This window comes from Thunnus albacares, chromosome 1, assembly GCF_914725855.1.
Source record: "Thunnus albacares chromosome 1, fThuAlb1.1, whole genome shotgun sequence".
Classification (NCBI taxonomy): Eukaryota; Metazoa; Chordata; class Actinopteri; order Scombriformes; family Scombridae; genus Thunnus; species Thunnus albacares.
This window is the reverse complement of record NC_058106.1, coordinates 1,782,559-1,806,227: the sequence shown is the minus strand read 5'-3', so window position 1 is coordinate 1,806,227 and position 23,669 is coordinate 1,782,559. Positions and strand designations below refer to the sequence as shown.

The 23,669-nt window shown below is 38.6% G+C and overlaps 1 protein-coding gene across 1 annotated transcript in view; it reads right to left on the bottom strand.

The window, feature by feature from the left end:
* Positions 1-21,717, bottom strand: part of LOC122986258 (mucin-2-like) — a 58,293-nt gene extending 36,576 nt beyond the window's left edge. Inside the window, exons 1-25 of the mRNA XM_044357433.1 lie at positions 21,642-21,717; positions 20,701-20,959; positions 17,539-17,653; positions 15,832-15,916; positions 14,490-14,596; positions 13,734-13,944; positions 13,450-13,575; positions 13,214-13,331; positions 11,803-11,941; positions 9,741-9,851; positions 9,505-9,574; positions 8,974-9,111; positions 8,645-8,809; positions 8,367-8,461; positions 8,137-8,263; positions 7,450-7,705; positions 6,742-6,791; positions 5,525-5,634; positions 5,260-5,411; positions 3,755-3,893; positions 3,405-3,515; positions 2,652-2,828; positions 2,118-2,357; positions 932-1,088; positions 631-759 (exon numbers count right to left, since the gene is read on the bottom strand). Of these exons, the coding sequence (XP_044213368.1) occupies positions 631-759; positions 932-1,088; positions 2,118-2,357; positions 2,652-2,828; positions 3,405-3,515; positions 3,755-3,893; positions 5,260-5,411; positions 5,525-5,634; positions 6,742-6,791; positions 7,450-7,705; positions 8,137-8,263; positions 8,367-8,461; positions 8,645-8,809; positions 8,974-9,111; positions 9,505-9,574; positions 9,741-9,851; positions 11,803-11,941; positions 13,214-13,331; positions 13,450-13,575; positions 13,734-13,944; positions 14,490-14,596; positions 15,832-15,916; positions 17,539-17,653; positions 20,701-20,959; positions 21,642-21,717 (3,463 nt within the window). The remainder of the gene's footprint in view (positions 1-630; positions 760-931; positions 1,089-2,117; positions 2,358-2,651; positions 2,829-3,404; positions 3,516-3,754; positions 3,894-5,259; positions 5,412-5,524; positions 5,635-6,741; positions 6,792-7,449; positions 7,706-8,136; positions 8,264-8,366; positions 8,462-8,644; positions 8,810-8,973; positions 9,112-9,504; positions 9,575-9,740; positions 9,852-11,802; positions 11,942-13,213; positions 13,332-13,449; positions 13,576-13,733; positions 13,945-14,489; positions 14,597-15,831; positions 15,917-17,538; positions 17,654-20,700; positions 20,960-21,641) is intronic.
* Between the last annotated feature and the right edge of the window lie 1,952 nt (positions 21,718-23,669).

The following is a 23,669-nucleotide window of genomic DNA, read 5'->3' as shown; positions in this document are numbered from 1 at the left end:
ACATTTTGATTTACCTCAGTAGAAATACAAGTACAGCAGCCTCTTGAATCCATTAAACATAGACACTGCAGCAATTCAGAGAAACAGTGCCCATTCTTAGGATTCTAAAACCTTATTTTGTTTGCGATAATAATTGCAGAGTGTAACTGTCCTTAACAGCCCATTTGTATGCAGACTGGAACAGTTAGCGTTTTGCTTTAGGCATGATCTCTTTCTGTTTAGCCTGCCAACACACTAATAAGTATTGATGCAAAATAGAAAATGACATAAAGAGAGAGAGAGAGAGAGACAGACTGACAAAGAAAAGAGAGCACAAAAGAGAAAGACACAGTGAGAATAAAGGCTAAACTAAACAAACTGTTGGGTCTGTATTTCATTGTTGTTACTAAATAAAATAAATATAAGGTTCATACAGATATGACTGCAGTACTGAGTATGATGGCTCTGACACATCTAAAAACTGGATCAAGAGCACATCTGATTGACATGCACTGTTATCACTGTTTATATGAACAGGGGAAAGGTTAATCAGTCAGTTAACTTAAGTTCCACTCAAAGCTTTGATTTGGCCACACACACAGGTTCCACAAGTCAAGAGTAATGAGATACCAAAAGATCAGTCTACTGTACCTTCCAGGGAAGTGATGAGATTGGAACAGTTTCCTGATGGATTCCTACATGTCTTCATGCAGTCAGCTCCACAAGGCTTGTAGTGCCACTCACAGCCATCAGGGGAGTTATAGTAGTCACAGAAAATAGCTGCAAAAGACAGAGACAAAAAAACATCCTAGCTGTTGTTACAAAACTCATGGTGCTACAATTTCTGATTTTGATTTAGCACCTGAGTTCCCCTAAATTCTTAAATTTCCTGCCCTGTCCTCTGTCCCTCCATAGCTCATGTTTTCCTGGTGTGATTGGAGCAAAAACTTACGGCACAGCTTTGGAGTTCTCCATTTAACACACGCTCCAGCTTCATTACAAGCTTTGGCATAGGCAGCCACAGCAGTGCAGAGACATTCACAGTCCCCACCGGTGTCACAAGCACAAGAGTCTCTCACACAAGAATCAAAGTATGGCCCTGGGTCAACCTTGAACAGACAATAACATACTGTCAATGAAAGCTGAGGGTAACAAAATGTTGCAGTAGTAGTTGTAGCAGCAGTAGCATTGGTAGCAGTAGTAGTAATCACATTGGCTGTACTATCAGTAGTAATAGTAGAGATATTGATGGTGGTGCTATCACCTAACTGTGAATATCCTGTCCAAAAATTTAACAGTCGTAGTTGTTACGATATTTCCTCTTTTAGCTCTCTTTTTCTCGTTCCTCTTTATTTTTATTCTATTTTTTGTCAGTAGTCGGTTAGTAAATTTGCTGAAATATAATAAATTAAAAGCAGTGAAGTATTTTCTGACCACTGCGTTTCTGGCAGGGTTTTGATGAGGTTTTTACTAGCAACTGTTTTTTCTGGACTGGGTTGCAGTCCTAGGTGCTGATATATTCTGAAAATTCCAATAAATATGCATACACGGGTGCATTTATTACAAATAATTAAATAATAGTCTCAAATTGCCGCCACTGACATGACATTATAAATATAAAGATAAAATGGGTTGTATTTTCCATCTTATGTCACGTTTATTATGGCATTGTATCCCTGTTTTTAATGCTCATTTTATGTCTATTTCTCTCTCATCTTATTTCTCTTATTTCATCCTCTTTTTATGTCTATGTAATATCTTTATTGTAAAGCACTTTGAGCTGCATTTCTTGTATGAAAGGTGCTATATGAATAAAGTTTATTATTATTATTGTTGTTATTACTTTATTGTTATTATTATATTTTTCTCTGGACCAACATTTTGTTGGAACAGATGGATGTGGAGACCACCAAACAGACCATCATATTGATCAACATCACTGCCCTCAGCCCTGGCCAGTAGTGGTCAGGCAATCAACACACATGAATGAGCGCTTGAAATAATGAATGAAAATTGAAAATGACGATGAAATACAGTATATCTTATTTCCTAAATACCATTGTAGTTAAAGTGATATTGCTTGTGTATATCATCTCTGTGTGTATCCATGTAAGTATGTTTGTTATCACTATAGATACCTGTGAATGACAGCTCTTGAAGGTGACGCTGGTGATGATGCTACACTGTTTCTGGGACCAGGCTGCTCGGTAGCGGTTGGAGGCACAGGGATCATCGATGAGTTGAGCACTGGGGCAACTGGATGAAACCTTCCAACTATTGCCAAATTGTAAAACATCTGCTACTGTCTCCTGGGAGCGTGTGGTGAAGTCATTCTTACTGTTACCATCATAGTTTCCACAGAGACCACAGACTTGACCCTGATGGAGAAACCCAATGACAGTATTCACTGCTATATGATAGGACTGATACAGAGTAAGGCACCAGTTTGTTGTTGTTACCAAAACGCTGCTGACTACAAAATACATCAGACTACTGTAGCATAACACAAGATAGATTTAAACAAAATACTAAATGAGGAATGTAACTTTAAACTACAAGTTAAATTGGTATATTCTGATAAGAAGCCAGACTGAAAGGAACTGGCTTAACAAATAGTCATGCTTTGTGCAAAGGCTAGATGTCAATCAAGATATGCAGAATAAAGTGTTTACCTGGAACTTTGGACTGAGTTTAATGAAAAGACTGGTCTTCTGGTCCCACATGAGCACAAGTCCTGGCTTGATTGTCACCACCAGATAAATACCCATCTTGTGTACCTGAGCAGGGAATACCTGGCTGCTGCCCTTCACCACCTGGAAGTTCTCATCTTTAAGCTGGAATTCATTATCCTGTGGGTATCAACATTAGATAAACAGGCATTTTATTACTGCACCAGTTAAGTGAGGTGGAACAAGTACTCACTTGCTCACATTTTTACAACTATACAGTATATCAGTACCTTGAGTCTGGGAATCACAACTGTGAAGTCTTTCACATAATTATCACACAACAATTACAAGGTATTTTTCTATAGTTTTCTCCTGAAAAGCTACTTGCTATTGTGAAAAGGAACTTTAGTCCCCTTATAACTGGAGAGAAACTGGCCCCTTCTTCAGAAAGATACAAATTGATTGCATAGCAATATGATGGCCGAATTTCATGAGCTGCATCATTGAATGTAAATGTTCACAAAGGCTGGACATGTACAGGATATATTTAGTATATTGTGGGTATCGGCATCATAGCGTGACTATGGGATGAAATTTTATTATTACAGGTCTTACAGTGAACCTTATACCTCCCATTATGGTACCAAATAAAGCAAATAATCCTAGCCCAACTTTACCATGTTAATATCAAAATTAGCTTGTGTTTGAGACAGGACATGGGCACAGTGTGTAAGTGTGTAAGTGTGTTGTGTTTACCCCAACAAAGATCTTGATGGTCTTGGAACAGGTGGTTCCTGTGCTTCCACATGGAACATTCTCACTTATAATTCTGAAGCTCCCATTGCCCTGACCAGTGCCACAGTAGTCCTGATTAAGGCACATACACAGACACAGAATACAATTAATGGACATCATCCTTAAAATGAACATCCTTAAAGACCCCCTCCAGCTTGGAATAATTGTTTCTGAATTGGTTTTTACTCAAAAAAAATTCAATTTCCTCATTTAAATCCTCAACATATCATTTACTCCTTAAGGATTACAACTTTAACCACTGTACATCTGTCCATTTTTCTCTTAAATATGAACATGACCTGCCACTTTACCTGGAGGAGTGTATATTCACATTGTCCACTGAAGTCAAATCTCTTATCATCAAATGTGACATAGTGACCATCGCCATAGATCCCACAAACCTCATCACACACGTTGGTGGTACATGTGAACTTCCTGCCGCTGCAATAGCTGGGGAGACACAAATTTTCAATTATGTAAACCTTGCTAAAAAAAACCCCCATTTGATTCTAAACCTTTTTGCATTTTTACTTTTTTTTTCAAAGATGATGAGGAGCTCCAAAAGACAGACAAGCTACACATGGGGTGGGATGTCAGTACAGTATGTTTGCCCTCAGCAGAGTGAACTTTCCTGAACAGTGTCCTGGAGTCACAGCAAATCCAACAACTTTTTGATGTATGGGAACATCAAAAATGAAACCCATCTACTTGTGCCTTGCTGAAATTAAGAATTGGATGCTCAAAAAACTGCATTGGAATGACTCAAAATCAGTAATAAGGATAATCACTCCCTCTGGCCCCAGTACCAGCATCATGAACAGTCTCTCATCTAGTCTGAGTGCCTCATCTAACAATATTTTTAAAAAGTGGCCTGAAACCTCTGTGTATTTTTTGATTCACAGTTGTCTTTTGATGATTAGTGACTAAAGTGGTGCAGTCCTGCTTAGTCCAACTGAGATATTTAACTAAGATTAGGTCATTCCTCTCATCTAGAAAAGGTCATCCATGCTTTTATATCCTCCAACTTGACTACTGCAAAGCGTTTTATTCAGATCTAAGTAGGCGAAACATCCAAAGACTATAATTTACAGCATTTTCACACTATAGTTTGCTTTTTGCTTTGGTTTAGTTTGGTTTCACATGGCAAAATTTCAAGCAAACCAAAATGTTTCAACAAAAGCCACGTGGGAGCTGTCACTCTTTTCATTGGTCAGAAAGCTTGTAGGGTTGGCAGGGAGAGAAAGGAGTTTGCATATAACCGACACTTGCGACACCAACACACACACACACACACACACACACTCCAGTGTACAGTATAACCGACACTTGCGTTTACCAACACACACGCCTTCTTTCTCTCTCTCTCTCTCTATCTCTCTCTGTAAAACCCCCCACCGCCATGGTTACACTGCCATTCTGATGGAAACACACGTTACGCAAAGAAGACGTTGGCTGAAGAAGAGAAGGGAGCACATATTGAGCACATACTGCACAGTGCAGCTGGCTACAGGAGCTGGTTTAATCCAAAAAATGCACAGTGCTTTCTGCAGTTGGGTGGGATCTAGGTTGGATCACGTTCATACCACAAATGAACTGTACCAGAGTTCATTTGTAACTGGATCAAGACCACCTCTTCATAATGTAATATGTTTCATTGAGACCTCAACAAAGTAGATCAAAGTTGCTGGTGACCGTCTGTTTGAACACATACCGTGTTTAATATCTGAATCATTGTGTAGGACAACCTCTGTAAAAGAAATATTAAGTGTCTGAATTTTCATGCAGGTATACGTGTTGTATAAAGCACTGTACAAACCAGGTGTTGCAGCCCACAGTCAGTGTCTGTCCAGGCTGGTAGACCTGTCCATTGTGTAGACATGGACAGCTGGTCTCATTGATACAGCCTCCTGTTCCATCTGACACCAGGCCATCAGGGCACATGCAGCCTGATGTACAGCCAGTACTGATCTGTATCCATACAAATGAAGGGGGAAGAGAGGGAGTGAATCAAACAGAGCCATTGTATGTATATCTAAGTGTTTGATTTCTGTGAGTGTGTGCGTGGTGGAGCTGTCACTTACACAAGCCATGTCCAGAGTGCTGCAGCTCTTCTGACACTCAGTCCCAGACATCCCAGGCTGAGCAGTGGCACAGTCAAAGTAAACCATGGGGCCAATGCATGTTGGTAAGGCTGGGTAATCAATAACATATTCAAATTTAGAGAAGCCTTATTAGCATGATATGGATCATGTTAAAATTCCAGATGTCATGTGCATAATTCATTCCGCAATTTAGCATGAATTTCTTCAGTTTGGAAAATGCATAATCCAGAGGAGAATTGTTTCTTTTTTCTGTGGCTCTGAGCATTACTTGGCCACTCAACAGGCCTCTAATATCAAACAGATTGTCAATGGGACATGTGCATTTTAAGGCATTTAAAGGTTCAGTGTGTAGGATTTAGTAGCATCTAGTGGTGAGGCTGCAGATTGCAACCAACTGAATACCCCACCACCTCCACCACCAAGCATGTAGGAGAACCTACAAGACTTGTGAAAAACGTGAAAAACCCTCTCTAGAGCCATTGTTTGGTTTGTCTGTTCTGGGCTACTGTAGAGAAATGGCAGTGCAACATGGCGGGCTCCATGGAAGAAGAACCACTCCCTATTAGGGATGTGCAGAGAGCCCAGTATTTGTATCTGCTGTTAAGGCAGGGAAATTATTCGTATTTGTATTTGAATAAAAGTGGAAATAGGTGTAAAAATCCTGTTTTTGTGTTTAATACACTTCTAATTTTAGGATATTAAAGTGTTTATCAATAACCTATTTTGCAAAGGAGATCAGCTCTGCTACACACACAGACCTGCAGCTATGTATATGCTCATGACACAGAGACAGACAGAACAGCATATCAGAGGACAGAGACAAAGAAATATTTCTTAAAATTTTGTACTAAATAAATATTTGTAAAAATCCACTATTTGTACTTTTTGAATACCGTATTTGGATTCAGCTCCACCCCTACTCCCTATGTACATATAAAGTACCCATTTGTAAGGTAATGAAAACACAACAATTCTTATTTTCAGGCAATTATACAGTAATTAAAACATACTTGTGAATATTTTATTCCATTTCTGCCAAGTCTGTTCCACTAGATGCCACTAAATTCTACACACTGCACCTTTAACAATTAATTGACAAACTGAATTCAGTAGTTAAGCACAAAAGCAAACATGTAAAACTCATATTGTTAATGTAAATTACAGGGATTTGAATGTGTCCGTATACGGAAACCTACATTTTAGTTGTGTCCCTCCTGAGCAGCTGAGAACTCCTTGTCTGCAGATACTGTGAGAGCAGGTATGAGAAGATATGAGAAACAGAGATGACATTTCTGTAGTTTTTAACTGTTCGATTGGATTGCCATTAAATTTTCTCATTTTGGTGATTCCCTGTCTTTTCATTTAGCACCATCCACAGATTGACATATTTGGTTCAAAGTAAAATGTCTAGACATTAGTATTTCCCACATGATGAATTTTAATAACTTTGGTGAACCCTGTCTATCTAGCGCTATCATACAATCCAATTTTAACTTTGTCCAATACTTTGGTTTATGACCAAATACCAGCAAAACTATGACATTCCCATCGGCCTCAGCTGTATGTTTTCTTTAGTGCAAATTAGCAAATGTTAGCATGCTAATATTCTAAACTGGGATGATGATGGTAAGTTACTCTAGTATACTCTACGAATCATCAGCATGTTTTTTTGTCATTGTGAGCATGTTGCCATGCTAACATTTCTCTTCCTGAGACATGTAACTCCATGTTGTCTACCTAATGCCTTATATCTGTTTTCCCCAACTTTATTTGAGTGTCTGAATTTGAGGAGTAAAATTTATGCTCTGAAGTGCCCTAAAATGGAACAAAAAAATCCTGTCCATAATCTCAGTTTCCTTCTCACTATGTCTCTTGGCAACTCTTGACAACACTGCACTCTGTACCATGTGATGCCGTCTTTGCTGACAGCCTGTCCAGCAGGAATAATGGTGTCTTCATCATAGCAGGGACAGCTTGCACTGGCCACACACTGGCGGTCCTCGTTCATGTAGGTTCCCTCGGCACAGCCACAGCCATCCACTGTGGTGAAGCTAGCCTGGCAGGAGAAGTCAACCTGGCTGAGGGAACGGCAGGTACGACCACAGGAGGTCATGTTGTAGTCATACACTGTTTCCGTTGGACAAGATGTACTGAATTTGCCTGTTGGGGGAGACAAGAGTTGAGTGTGAGCATGTTAGCAAATCTTTATGTTGGATAATTGTTTGTTGTTGCAGATAAGCAATAGAAAAGGATCCAGGGGTGCAACTGCACCTGGTTCTGCAGGTCTCAGGGTCAGAGGGTGCAACCATTAACATTAATTTATTAATATAATATTGATTTGATGGCACTTCTACCTGTTCCCAGCAAGACATAATTCAATACAATACAAACAATTTTGTATGTGCTGCACTTAGTTAGTGATATTTATCTTACTGAATTATTGTTTACTTCTGCAATAACCAAACCAATAATTTCATCAAATCTCATTGAATATGCTGCTCTTGATCTGTCCATGTTGCACGTGTTTGGCTGTTTGTTACAAACCCATCCTCTCTTTATTACCACAGTAAAACAAAATGGTCTTTACTCACCACAGATGGTTTCCCTCCAGCCGGTGATCTGCATTCCTGCCACTGAACAGGCAAAGACATAGGAGGACACTGCAGCACACATGCAGTCCTCACTTTTCTCACAGTTACAGCTGTCATACATGCAGTTCTGTGAGGAGACACAGTTGGCATGGGCAAATTATTGAAGGTACAGTATTTTAGTTTAGACAGCATGTTTATTTGTCATTATAGCTTTGTGTGTGCAGACTTACATCTTTGTATGTCCTGGGGCTAATGACAGAGTGGCAAGGAGCAAACACTCCCTTGGGATCTGTTAACTTGGAGCACCAGTACTGGGCATAACTCTCTGAGACATAGAAACAAACAGAAATGAAGTAGTTCCAAAACATCTCATTAAAATTACATTGCAAATTAACTCTATAATGTGGTATCATATCATATTATCATATGAAAATATGATATGGTATGACACACATTACATGATATGGCATGACATGATAAGACATTGGAGGAGAGAATCTAGTTGTACCCTTGCTGATGCCCTGGCTACAGGGTTGTCCAAAGCGTGTTGTGACATCAGGGCATGAGGCTCTGGTTTTCCAAGAGTTGGCAAATGCTGCAGCAGTGCCCTCCACCAGCCCACTCATCACCCTGAAATCATCACTCATTATGTTGTTGAAGTTCCCACACAAACCTGTTGGAAGAGGTGACACACATTTACACAGATGCCAAAGATCAATGACGTGAAGTATTACAAAACACTTTACATTATAAATATTGGTAAACACAAGATTAAGCTACACATAAAAACATGGAGGAAGTATTTTCAGGTACTGAAACAATAATGTAGAGGCATACCAGAGATGGTTCCTTTGAGTGAAGGCTGAGCCGAGATGAAGACCTGCATCACAGGGGACAGCTGGATCATCACTTGTATGCCCACCTTGGTGTTTATGAGGATGTAGAAGGATGATGGCCTGAATGCACTCAGCTCAGCTGGAGCAGTCAGAAGATATTGAAACACTCAATGTTACAGCAACTTGTTCAATCAGTCACAGAAATTCTGTATACTCATTACTGTGTCTCCATTCTTTTTCAGTACTGCCTGAGGTAAAAGTACTGGGCTTGAAGCTTCTCTGCATGTTAGATTATAGCCATTCTCATGTTCAACTTTTGATCTTATTGTTGCTCTGTTCATTTATGTGTATCTACAGCATCAATATAAATTCAAAACTCTTTTAATGTATAATCATTTTTACTCTGCACCTGAGAAGAATGGATTGGGCTGTAAGCAATAATTATGAACTGCCTCTGAGGTTTTTTTTAAAGGAATTTCAGCTGTTTATAGCATTCTGTGTGTATTCTGTAATATCATTTATAGTAACTCACATGTAAACAGTGGAAGCTGAGAGAGAATCTGGTTCACATAGACCTGCCCGGATGCCTGAATTTTCAAAACCTGTCAATTTGAGTAAAAAACACAGTTTAGATTATATCAAACATGAGTCCTACAGTATTTCTAAATAATGACTGGATTTCTTTTAAACCATTTAAACCTGCTTGGTGCATCATGTTGGTGTGTGTGTGAGTGTGTGTGTGTATGTATGTGTGTGTGTAGAGCTTACCACAGACTTGCTGTTTAAGGCCAGAGTCACAGCTCTGAGGCAGGTCCTACTGTCAGCCAGACCACACTTGACCAGATCAACTAGTACAGTGTATGAGGAGCCATTACTTTGCTGAAACACACATTGGAACATAACTTGAACTTTAATAATGTTTGAAAGACTGAAAACTGAGACTTAACACTCATGTCACCAACCACAAGCATTAATCTCTGTTGTAAGACACACTATAATATCTCTGTTCATCAAATAGATTAAAGCTAATCTCTCAGGAATCCATCTTATCTTCACAATAAGAACATTTTCAGAGTACTATAGGCCTAAAGCACATATACGCATATGCATACACACCATAGTTAAACATGATTATAATGTACTCAATCACACTCACACACTCAGTTAGGCTTAATAAAATACATAAAATACAGTATGTGCACATACACACTTCATTTACACCAACACATCTGCATATATCTAAATTGATGCACACATTCTGACAGTGCAATAATACAAGTACTGTATGTTGACAGCCACAATAAGAACTTACAGTCTACAACACATCAGCTTCCAGTCATATTGTAAACACATTATTGTATTGAGTTCCATTGTTTAATAGTCTTGTAAATAAAGGTCCACTTGCCCATTTCTATTTTCATCCTTGGTAATACGTAATGATTTTTATCTATATTCCCTTTATCGACTTTGTGTTTATGTCGTACCAATAGTAGCTTCTCCTGAGTGCTTATTGGTCTTTTGAACTTTTTAATTTTTCCAAATAGTGCAACTGAATGTTGTCATGTTGTCTCACGTGTGTTTCGACTGTGGGCCTGTGAGCATCATGTAGTGCAAGTATTCTATTTCAAACCCATGTCATAGGATCAACCTTGCTGTCTTGTTCAGTGCAAACTGCAATCTCTCTGAGCTGTACAGCAGTAACTGATATGGCTATATATTAGATTGTGAGATATAACTTCACAAATATCTTTAATTAAGAAGCTTGCAAATCCTCCAACCATCCCTGCTTTCATCACCTTTTTGAAAGGTCAGCAATATGAGCTGTCCACGTCAGATTGTTTTGTATTTTGATTTCCAATAATTTGGCTTTGGTGACCTCTTCAATTTGAACATTTCTACATATTAAATACAATGGCTTCATTTGTCGCTTTCTTCTTGTTGTGCACATTGTCATACTTTTAGTTTTGTTTACACCAATTGGTTCTTTTCTACCCATTTGATAATCACTGTAATTAGTTAGATATTTCTGTATGCTATTGCTTAGACTGTTGTGTCATTTGCAAACATACATGCATTTGAATGAGCTAAAGCTAAAGAAAATGATTTGAATAAAACAACAGTCCATTCTGTTAGGGTATGGACTGTTAGGATTAGGGTGATCATTCATATTAGACCTCAAGTCTTTGTTTCAAAATGATCAGCAAAGATTAGTGATGTCCTCTGGTTTAGTTTTAATTCCTTTGTTAATTCCTTACTGTACTCTAGATTTGTTCTGAGTTATTTTCACATCCCTTAAATGCTGTTTTTGTGACTGCCAATTTAACTTTACCACAAAATGTCTACATTTCCTAAATAGCATAACATCAGAATCCAGTTTGGGCCTGGCTGCAGCAGCTTTTGCTTCCTTGAGTTCTTGGTCAATCAAAGGAGATGGTCCAGCTTTGATTATACTTTTCCTTTTTGGAGTTTGATAATCTACAACGTCAATAAAAAATTTAGTAAAACAAGCGAGAGCAACATCGATTGATCAACATCGATACACAAGGTTTCATGGAAAAGCGGCCAAATTTCTCTGATAATCTTGTAGTTTGAATTGTTTAAGACTTTGTTTTACAGTCACTCTAGGAGGCCTCTTTGGCCATATTTTCAGGTGTTGCAGTCAGTCTAATATGCCCCTCTACTCCAAATATGTTTATCCTGTGGTTGTAGTCCATGGGAAGTAACCCATACTCATGAATGTGCAGTTTGTCTTTGCCCATGCAGGTTGCATGTAACATGTATTTGTATGTGGTGATTTACTAGCAGTGTTGCAGATGATGATGTGTACTACCTTAGCCAGAACATAGGAGCAGTCCCCATGGAAGGTGTAGACTTTCCCATCGAAGGTGTTGACGTGGGCTCCTCCCTCCACAGAACAGGTTCCCGGACAGTTCTCCTCCGTACACCTCCACTGGCCACTCTCACACACACTGTCAGCATACACACACACACACACAGTGTTTGAAGCTGATTACTGGCATTTTTACGATCATTACTATCATTCTTTGAATGCATTTTAACACTGAGCAGTGGGTAGCATGGGGACACACACACACAGCTACTTAAAAAAGCAACCCCACAAAGTCCCCAGGAAGGACCCACCTCCCTCCCTGTTCCACCCTGAACACACATGAACATTAGGGAAAAAGCTGGTGGCTAAAATGGGACAGCTAAAGATGAGTGAAGCTCCTCAGGCAAAATCTATAATTTGGGAGTGTTTGTTATTTGCCTTTATTAGCAGTGGGGGCAAGCTGAAGGAACTGAAGACTGGAGAAACCTGGATGAATTCCAGCCATAACAAAGATTATTCTAACACTGTGGATTCAAGGTGAATGCATTTAACTGCAGTTTACTAATTGGCTTGGAGAACAAACAGAACAAACAAAAAGAAACAAACAAAAAATTTCTGTGAGGGCCAGGGACCAGCACTGAACATGATGTTATAAAGGTATTAAAGTGAACAGAGAGGAAATGTGGGGATTTCGGTGGTAAACAAAATGAGTTTTTTTTTTCTTTTTTTTTTCATTTACCTTTAAACATGCAATAACTGGTTTTATTGGCCACTTGGGGGCAGTAGAAACAAGTAGTGAACACAACACTGACATATCATCAGCTTTTAAGTTGATATGTTGAACTTGTTAGCAAACAGTTGCAATTTCCACATCCAGCAGTGAAGGAGCAACATTCATTCATTTGGAGTCATGTTTGTGTCCACCTGGTGAATGTAAGTCCAATATTCACTCTCTTTTAATTCTGTTTTTGCTCTCTACCAACTCCTGAGGAAAACATCTGGCTCTTTAGCTGCTAAATGCTCCACTATGTTCACCAGCTAGTCTAGAGCTAACTGTGTCTGTTTGCCGTTTGGTGCTGAGCAGGTAGTGTACAGTGGCTTTTTAGAGCTTTTCCTCTGAAAACAGCTGCCTGCTACTGTCATATTAGAGCTAGAAAGCTCCATAAAGCCAAGGGGAGCTGCAGAGTCACTGATAATTCTCTGTAGGTTCATCACTACGAGCCGTGCCTCTCACATTATACATCATCATTTCATACATTGTTGTTGTAGAAAATATTGATTGTAGCCACTTAAAGTAAAGACTCACTTTACTTCTATAAGAGGTTTTGAATTGTGACTTATTACTGACTGGAATATACTCTAAATGCGACTAGATGCATTTTATACAAACAAACGAAAAAGTGGATCTTACCAGGATCTACAGTTGTAAGAGTAAGACTCTCCTGACTTGTAGACTTTGTCATTGTGCAGACACGGACACTGATCCACTGCAACACAGCCAGTGTTACTGATGTCATCAAAGACCATTCCTGAGGAGCAGAGGAGAGATAATAATGACTACTATTATGTTTTATGTCTGTGAATGGGACAGAAATGAGATTGCATACATTGGCATACAGCATATTTAGTGTAAAATGTGTGTGATACCGGCAGGGCAGCTGCAGCTATCATGGCAGTGACTGTCACATGTCTGGCTGGCCTGAGGATTGGAGCAGCTGTCAGTACAAGAGCTGGTACACTCCAAAAACTGCATGTTGTTTGGACATCTCTTGTCTGTGGAGACAAACACTTTAATGTTATACTCGTGACAAACAAACAATTCTGCTAAACATGTAATCTGTCTGCAAATAGTGATTGCAAATTGTTTTCAATGAAATGGGCCCCAGAACATTCAAATAAGTTTAGTCATCTTTAGGTGTTAGCACCCTTACGGCAAAAAGTAGTATTCCTCCATTGTTGGGGCTTGCCGCCTGCATGGACACACTCTCTGGAGAACTCTGAGATGGTTTTGCAGAGGACAGAGTCAGTGCTGTCCTTAGAGTTGCACATATCAGCCATGCATGCTTTACTGAAGGATTCCATATCCAGAAGGTTTTGGCATTCGCTGAATGGAGCACTAGAGAAGATCTGCTCACAGAATTCCTGAAAAACAAAAACAAAAACAAAAAAAAAAGACAAAAAAAAAACAAAAACAACAATAGACACACACACACACACACACACATACATAAATCTATTGAAATGGATAATACTGGAGTCTTAAACTTGCCACATGTTATCCTGTGAGTAGTCAAATGATGATATTGTCCATTTAACAAATATGTACATAACAGCTTGTTTATTTTTCTATAACACTTGTATTATATCAATAAAAACATCAATGCACAACAAATTACTTGTCAGTGTAAATTATATTGGTCATAATGTGAAATGGAACAATGGTAACAAGTTTGTATAGCAGGAAAAATAATCAAAATGCAGAAAGCACACAACTTTTAACAACCAAATTTCAAGTCTTTCCTATTTAATGGTCCATTCTAGGTGGAGTATTGCTCTAAGTTGAGGATACTCTAGTGCTCTTTTCAATGTTGGCACAGATAATAGGGCATCTTCATCCTTTGTAACGTTGATTTCATGATCTGTAGAATGTAAATATGTTTGGAGTATGATAAAGACTGAAGAGTTACCTTATTTCCACAGCTCAGGACCGGGTTGAGCTCAGGCTCCTCACAACTCTCTGTTGGCCCGTTTACCTTATAGGTCTCAGCATAATCTGCCACAGACAGTGGAACTCCTACAGTATAGGACAGACAATCACACAACATTGGTAAGTAAAGAAAGAAGTAAAGAAAGTAAACACCAGTAAGCAAGTTAAAACTTGCAGATGTTTGTGCCCCCCCAACCCCCTTCCCCTTTGGGTAAAAGTCATCCTTGCTAGTCACTGGCTCCATACAGGAACTTTAGACTAGTTTAGGTTTTCTGCCCTGAAACTCTCAGACAGTTTTTCTCTCAGACACAAATCTAAGGGTTAGTCATGGCAACAGTAAACACCACGATCTTATAGTTTTTGAAAAAATGTCACGGTTGGAATCATGACACGCGTGGTTGGAAACGGAGGGCAGACGGTGGTCTCCTGCAGCAAGGTCCACAATCCATCTATCCATCTACCCAACCCACCTCCTCCTAACAAGACAAAATCATCTTATCAATTTACCTTATATTGATGTCATCTGAACCACGTCACTTTCTCAGGTCATAATTACCATGGCCGCTAGATGGCGTAAGTGTAACTGTAGGTCATTTTTACTGGTCTGAATTTTAGACCTATACTGTCGTTTTTCTTGTTAGGATGGGCAGTAAATACTATGTTGAATAGAGATTATATGTGTATTCATAGTGTAACAGTGATTTCAGGGTAGACATATCTGAATCTCGAAGATCAAAATGCTTCTTAGTCACTTTCCTATCACAAAATGACCATGAGGACATCAAAGTGAAGTAAAGCATCTCTTTGAGGAGGAAAGTAGTGAGGGAGGCCAATAAGGACACTCTGAAGAAACAGGCTTGGTAATCACCAGTTGCAGCTTTATGTCTGTTAAAAAACTCACATCACATTTTAACGGCATTGGCAATGACTTCCAAATGCACAAAACTCTGTGTAGATTCATGACTAAAACTGTGTGCTTTACTTTTGTCAGATTTATTAAGATATGCCTACATATGGTTCTCATTTATGAATCTCAGTCATTCTGGAACTAAGTGCAATTGCATTAGCCTCATTTCCACTCCAATAATTAGCCATAAATGGATGAAGACACGCCCTTAGTCAGAGTATTAGTCTCCAATAGCCAGACCAGCTGTCATTTTGGGTTGCTGCCATAAGACACTGCAGCCCTAATATTAAGGGAGTTTAGTAGCATCAGTAGCAGTGTGTGTGTATGTCCTGTTTTCTGGTTTCTTTTCAGTGAATGGAAACATGACTACAATCTACAGCATGTTATCTCTCCATAATACTGAAAAGGATCTTACCGTCATTCACCAAATCATTGGATATGCCGTCAAAGTTTCCACAGAGTCCACAGATCTGGTTCTGGTATTTATTATCTATTTCAATCTGTGAACACATACAGTAGTCATTTGCGAAATCACAAGTTCGTAATTAATCATTTATGATTCAAAGCAAGTTTTTCAGATTTTCACTTCAGAGTTTTACAGCCTTGGGGTTGCTTGATAAATATATTTTTAAATAATTATTAAAAATTTGAAATATATCATTCTTTCTATGCAGTCCATTTGGGGATTTGAGTAAGCCATAATCAAGTTCACATCACAACATGTCTGTACTCTTTCTGAGTTCATGGGAATTTTAAGATATAAACAAAGGCACATGAGCCAGAATAAGGTTGGGAAACTGTTCTACATAATCTCACTATGCAGTATAATGGGTGCGAGCTCTGCTGATTCCATCCATCCCAGTATAATGAATTGTATCAGTCTAATCAAGCAATCATTCAATCACATCCATCTTCATGAAGCAATGCATTCAGATGCATGTTTACTTAAAGCAGGTACAATTTCACTGTGGTTTTCAGGCCTGGCTTATTGCATATTGTTTGCTGATCTCTCCAGGGCATATCCCACAAACTCACTCAGTGACTCACTGCTGCTGTGCAGTGAGCCTTGATCAGTCTTTTAGTCCAGTTTGTCTGCATGTCTGTTAGTCAGAGTGCTGAAGAGTTGAAGTTAAGCTAGGGGCCAAGGAGAAACGTTTTTGGTGGTAATAGTGACATTGTCATTTATAAAGCAGTTTATGCTTTCATTCAAAACTGTGATATATAGAAGCATTTTTTAAAAATCATGGATTCTTGTAAATCTGGCTTATTTGATATTAATTGCCAGATACAAAACCAAATTTAGATAACATGCACTACAGCAACATGAAACACTTAAATGTCCATAGCTCAGTAGTCATGGCTTTCATATTTCGTCTATTTCATCCATCAGTCCTAATTTATTAATTGATTTAATTACACATAGTAAAAAGGAATGTTTGGATGTATTGCACCAGGCCCTGTGGAGTCAAAACCTCCACTACAAAGGGAGCAGTTCAAGTGTTGTGTAGGTATCAGTGGAAATTTGTTTGCGTTTGGTTGGAATTTTAAATTAAAAATGTCTGAAAGCGTGGACTGCTGCTCACCGGTAATTTTATTGCCTACTCAGTTGGTTTGTGATCAGCTGTGACTGCAGTTACTAGCAAGATGAGCTGAAAGGATAAAGGTACACTGACTATTTTGATCGGACTTATCAAATATGCCACCAAAATGCAACATGGTGGCTCTTGTATATGATTTTAATGGCTTTTGGACAATGATGGAGTTCTGTGGCAAAGAGGAAAAAGCTCTATCAGACTGCGGCGACACAAACAATACTTATAAGAAACATCATTTCATTGTTGGTTTTGGTCTTTTCATGGGATTAAGATAACATTAGCCTTATTTTTTTTAAACTATTAACATGGCTTAAGACGTTTTTTCTTGTACTCATACACACACATATACATATGCATATATAACAAGCATGTGCAAGAAAAGGCTTCTGCAGTTACATAGAGTTAGATCTTGTTGAGTTGTGTACACGCTCACAATGTGTAACTTTGTTGGTTTAATACCCCATGACTACAACTACACCTGACCACAAACGTGAGGACAGACATCCGTGTGAGTGTGTGCTTCATACATCCAGGGAGTCTTCCAGGTTCCAGACAACTCTGATTCCCAATGAAGCTTCAACAGTGATACTAGATGTGGTCTTCTTGACAGTCACCCCGAATGAGACCAGTGGCAGAGACACCCTGCAGAATCACAGAGACTTAAAATGAGACGGAAAGCAGCAGCTGACACAGGAGGTCATCTTCCAGTGAGAGACAAAGTAATAACATGCAGAGGCTCTTCTGTGAATGGGAATCAAAAATTGTCAAATGACACAAAGTCACAGAAAGTCAAAGGTTTGTTGGAGAGGAATTTAGCTCTGCCTGGAAAGTGGGAAGAGAGCAGCTGAGGGAAGTGGCTAAACACTACAATGAGTTGATTGGACAGTGGATCGTATTGTTTCCAGCCTAAAATCTAAAATCTAGATAACTTTGTCTTATTACTGTTTGCTGTTGCATGTATTATACCATTATCAGAGCCTTGCTCTGGAAATGGCTGCTTTAAAGGTGTTAATAATAGCAGCTATCAGTAAATGTAAACTCAAAACAGTGAGCTAAAAGAGGTTAGAAAGTTCAACAGAACTACAGAAGTGAGTGTTTATGATCTTAGCACTATGAGGGACCCTCCATTAAATCACACCGGGTCATATGATTCAATTTTAACACAATATACAAACAAACAATAAACAAACAAACTGCAAATGAGAGGTTCTAAGCAGCTTGCTTATAGCCTTTGCTGGTTCTGAAAACTTCTCTCCAAAGCATGACTGTGTTTTCCTACCATGTAGGAGGCCTTTGTTTGCACTTCACTTTACCACAGTGTGAAAATCAACTTGCAGCCTGAATTTGTTTGAGCAGCTTATCTGCCACCATGTCTGTTTTGATGCTGCCACTGGGAGGCACAGTAATTGTACATTTTCAAATCCCATTAATGATTTGAAAAAATGCAGACATCCCAGTGGTATTTAGAGATCCAACTCTTGATGTGAAGAAACATAGTGACAAGAAGAGTCAGTCATATACTGAAATGTAAAACTAACAGCTTAGTTGAGCCATTTAAGATAGGCAGATAGTCCTAAACCAAATAAGGTCGCTTCATAAATGAGCTGCTGTAAATACTTTGTAACACTGCATGTTATTTGTGTCCCACGTCATGCAGGTGAGGAAGTTGCAGTATCAGAGCTATAGTAGTATAGTACAGTAGAATCAATCCCCAACAAAATATGATACCACAATTTTAATGTAAACAATTAGAAAATACCTAGAATGCTCCATAAGGAGCAAGTACTCTATTTCCATGATCCTTTTTTCTTCACGGACGCCAATAGCCCTATCATCACTTCATCAACACCGATCTGTTATGTTCCAAATGTGATATTTAACATTTGTACTTTTTTTTTCATGAAGACACACTGATCCTGGAATTGTTGATATTTAGGATAAGGCTGGGCGATTTCACCTGAAACCAACATCACAACTGACACATTTACATTGAATACAATTGCAAACAAGACTCTCCATCCTCACAGTTGAGCTCTAATTATTTGTACTGAAAAATAAACAGAAAATAATGGATTATTACTGAATGATATTTCATTATGAATAATATACTCAGTAGTCTAGGCATGTGTTTTCTCAAACAGGAAAATTACTTCAGGATCAGTCTCCGTTAATTTTAGCTTTTTATTTAGATTTACTTGGTTTTCATGCACTCTCATGCAGCCAACTTAGGTCGGTGGAAAACTGAGGCATGTTCTGTGCAACAGTTTTGTCTGTTCTCATAAGTTTGTTTTGCTTGTTTGTATAACTCAGTCTTGTTTGTTTTGGGTTAGGGATCTCTCTGTCTGTATGTATGTCTATCAATTAGCTGTACTACTGCACAGTCTTTTGTGATCCCTTGCCAACTGCAGAGGAACCCCCCCGGGGTACAAAAACTTAGTTGGGAATCACTGATCTCTGATCTAACTTTCATATGATCTAACCTTGACCTTAAGCAATAATCACTAAGTAAAAAACAGCAACACAAGACTGACAAAATATGGAAAATGTTCATTGGAATGGATTATGTTTAACAAAGCTTGTATGTGTGGGATTTGAAAACTATTTGGTGACTTCCATTGGCCCTATTAAAAATGTAACTGGTGCTTTTCCATTGGGATTGTCAATTTTTTCTATGAATAAAAACTATAATTATTTGAATGATGCTGTAATCACAGAGTAAAAATTTCTACATATAGTGGTAGTAAGTAAGTAAATCATCACATCTTGTTATATTCTTGTTAAAGGAACTGAAACACTGTCTGCTTGGAAAAAGATTCAAGAATCTAAAATGCTATGGAAGACCTTTGAAAATGTTTGGCACTAGAATAGATAATTTGTAATAACTGGGCTAAAATGCAACAAGTTCTCCAAATTAAAAGACCACATAGGTTCTTCATACCATGCACTCCAGAACGACCCATAGGAGCACTTTCTAATATGCCACCTCTATCAGCAGTAATTGGGAGGACAACATCTTTTGCCTGTGCTTTCCAAAATCTTTCCAAATAACTGTCAAAAAATAATGATGTTTTATGGTGTGATAATGCTGTGGTTAAGGTCTGGTTAGGTTTAAACACAAAAACCTCTTGGTTAGGGGTAGGGAAATATCATGGTTTGGGTTAAAATGATCACTTGAAACATGGTGTGGGTTAAAGTTAGGCAACCTTCGTCTTCATAGCAACAGTGAATCTCACGACAATCATAGTTACCGTAAAAAAACTGTCTGTGTCACTTCTCCAGGTCACAATTACTATGGACAAATAATTCAAGGTCCACTTACTTCCTTTTTTTGAAGCTTTCAGTAGTACTCACACTCTTCCCCAGGGAATGGAGTTTATGGATAAATATAGGAGATAGAGGTCTAGAGAGCTGTCACCTTTAATACTGAGCACTATCTGCTGAGGTAGGTTAAGCATGATTGAAAGTTTCAGAAAAAGCTATTCAGTAGATCTTAAGTTTATTATTATTATTTTTGTCAAACTACTGCTTTTAAGGTAGAGAACAAACTTTGCAGTACTACATCACTGAATGTAAATATTTGAGAAGAACACATTTCCCAACATCTAAAACAGTGTCTCAGAATGTACCACAGAACATATCAAGTATATCGTCAGGGGTAGATGTAGTTTACAAGTCTGGACTGAACTTACGTCTTGTCATTGAAAATCACGGAGCCGCTGGAGAGTTCCACCACAGAACCGTCCAGCTTGATGATGATTTTGCTGATAGTGGGGATGTTGTCAACTATTTTGCGCCTCATCTGGATGTTGAAATTCTCATAGCTGCCTTTACACTGTGAGGCCAGGACATGGTTACAAGTGGAGGCCAGCTGGAAGAACTCTCCATCAAAGGTCTTCCAGTGATAGTGTCCCCAAGTTGTGCACACTCGGCCGATGTGAGATGCATTAGCTACAACAACATTAATATATTAAAACAGATTTTTGAATTGATGTGAAGATTTGAGCAAAAATTTATTATGGGCATTTGCAGAATTACCTGAATTCAGGTTCAGTGTGTTTACAGAAGGAATGAAGGTTGCTGTATTAAAGAGAAGAAATAATCATTAAACACACATACATACATACATACATACATACACACACACACACACACACGCACACTATATGATGCTTACACGGAATGAAATAATCTAACCCATGGTGCTATAGACTGTTCAATCAAATGGAACTATTGTAGATATCTTAAATACACATTTTCTGAAATCTTATACAAAATCAGTATCTTTGGAAAGGCCTTCTGTAGGTTTAAACAATGCTTGGCAGCATGATACACGTCTGTGTGTACTGTAATAGTAAAGTTTAGTTTAGAAGTCAAAGTAGGTAAATTAGATAGTTTCTTGTATTATTTAACAGACAAATACAAAGGAAATGTAGAAGACATCAAATAAGATATATATATATATATATATATATCTTGCATTTAAGCATGTTTTCTTTCCTTAACCATACACCAAAATTAACTTCTGTTACAAGAACAACATCTAGTCAGCCTCTCTATGACCTCTTCCAAACATCTGATAGTGTATCCAGTGAGTGTGAAGCTGTAAGTGGTAGTTCAAGTCATCACTCACCAGGCTGAGAGAGTGAGCCGACCAGCAGCGTCTGGTAGATGAGCCATAACGTGAATTGGAGTCCTGTAGTCCCCATGTTGATCCTGAGGACTGACCTACTATGAGAGCACACACCTGGGAGACGAAGGCCTTTATAACCTGACAGTCAAGGTGGAGCTACAGCAGTTCCTTCAGGCAACAGAGAGAGACAGAGAGAGAGAGAGAGAGAGAGAGAGAGAGAGAGAGAGTGTGAGGCAGCTCCACAACTCATCACTCCTTTGCTCACATATGTTCAGGGTGGTTGGCCTGTGACATTTACATGTTACATGAGGTTACTTTTTGTTTGCTCAGTAAACATGTCATCACCTCCATCAGCGCACTGAGCACCTTATTCACCCCGCAGGCCTAATGAACCAGAGCTGACAGGAGATGGAGATGATGGAGGTTTTTTTTTGTAGTCACTCAGAGACAGTTTCAGTTCAATGTAGACAATGTCAATGCTGATTTGAGTGTTGAGTATTTCAATATTTGACCAAAACCACCATCCATCTCTAACCTTAACCAAGTGTTTTAGTAAAACAAACCACACCTAGGATGCTGGGGAACTATTTACATCTGATGATCCACCCCACCTTCCCAGTCCAGTCAACACTGTGTCCTACAAATTACGTTGAACAACTAAACAACGAAACTGTTTTCCCAGTTATTTGCATTGACAAATGTAATCGCTGCCTGGATTATGTTCACAGGTAACTTTTTTTAATGAATGAAGTGTTATATCTATATATTGCTCTGAAGTCAGATGGCAGAGGTCAGGGTGGATGGAGAATTCACAAGATGCAGGACTCTGACAGCAGAGACCCAGGTTCACATCCTGAGTCCTGTGTGCATTCAGGTTTACACAACAAAAGCAAGTTCAGGTTAGTGAAAGATAGTGTGGCTTAAATATTAATAAACAAGTTGAGCTTCAAGTCACTGCAGACTGTTTTCTGTATTAAACCAAGACCACAATCTTTCCCTAACCTTAACCAAGTGCTGCCAGTGTCTAAGCACAACCATGAAAGGTTTAATATTGCTGTAGTTTCTATGAGCAGATACTGTACTACAAGATCAGATATTTTGGTGAGGAAAAAAGAACTAGGTATGTTTTCTCTGAACATTTCACTCATACATTCAGTGTTGACATTTTTTATAACTTGCCAAATACGTTAATTAACACTTTGTTATTATGTTAGCAGCATTATGTTTCTAGAAAATTGTATTTACTGTTGCAATTTAGTTATGAATATAATTTCAAGGAGACCTAAAAACTACTTTTATATTGGACACTAATGTACCCACTGTACATTACTGTACCTCCAGTGTTAATGTTCAGTGCCAATGCAGGAAAGCAGTGTGTCCTAGATGTAAGTAGAATGTGAGGATATGGTGGTGGTGGATGAGCATCTAGAATGTCAGACTTTCATGCAGCAGTCCGAATTTCAAGACCAGTCACACACCTGCAATTAATGCTAGCCTTTGTAATCACACTCTTTCACTAACCATAATCATACTTAAGTTGCCATGCATAGATATTGTAGAAAATGAGAATTTTAAAATGTTAGCACTGGATGTCCAGTATTGCCTGGTAACAGGGTTAGATATATAGATAGAGTACTTTATTAATCCCACAGGGAAATTACAGTGGTATTTGCGAGACCACAAGACATTTGTTTTCCTGTTAGAAAAACAAAAACATTCATAATGGTCACAAATTAAAACCTGAATAAATGAATAAATGAATATAGATGCTTCCATACACATAATGACAGTTCAATAAATGGTTTGATGAGACTGAAAACGATATGATATGAATCATAAACTATGGCCACTGTGGTCTGGATATTCTGTTTCATAAAGGAGGTTTAAATAAGCTTCAACTAAGTTACCATAGAAACTTAGCCCTGCAGACTCTTGATCAGACTAGTTTTGAGGCTTAGCTTCACATCAGTCTTAAGCAGTGTCAATCTGCAAGACTGAAACAACATCAGTCTTTTCTCCACAGTTTCT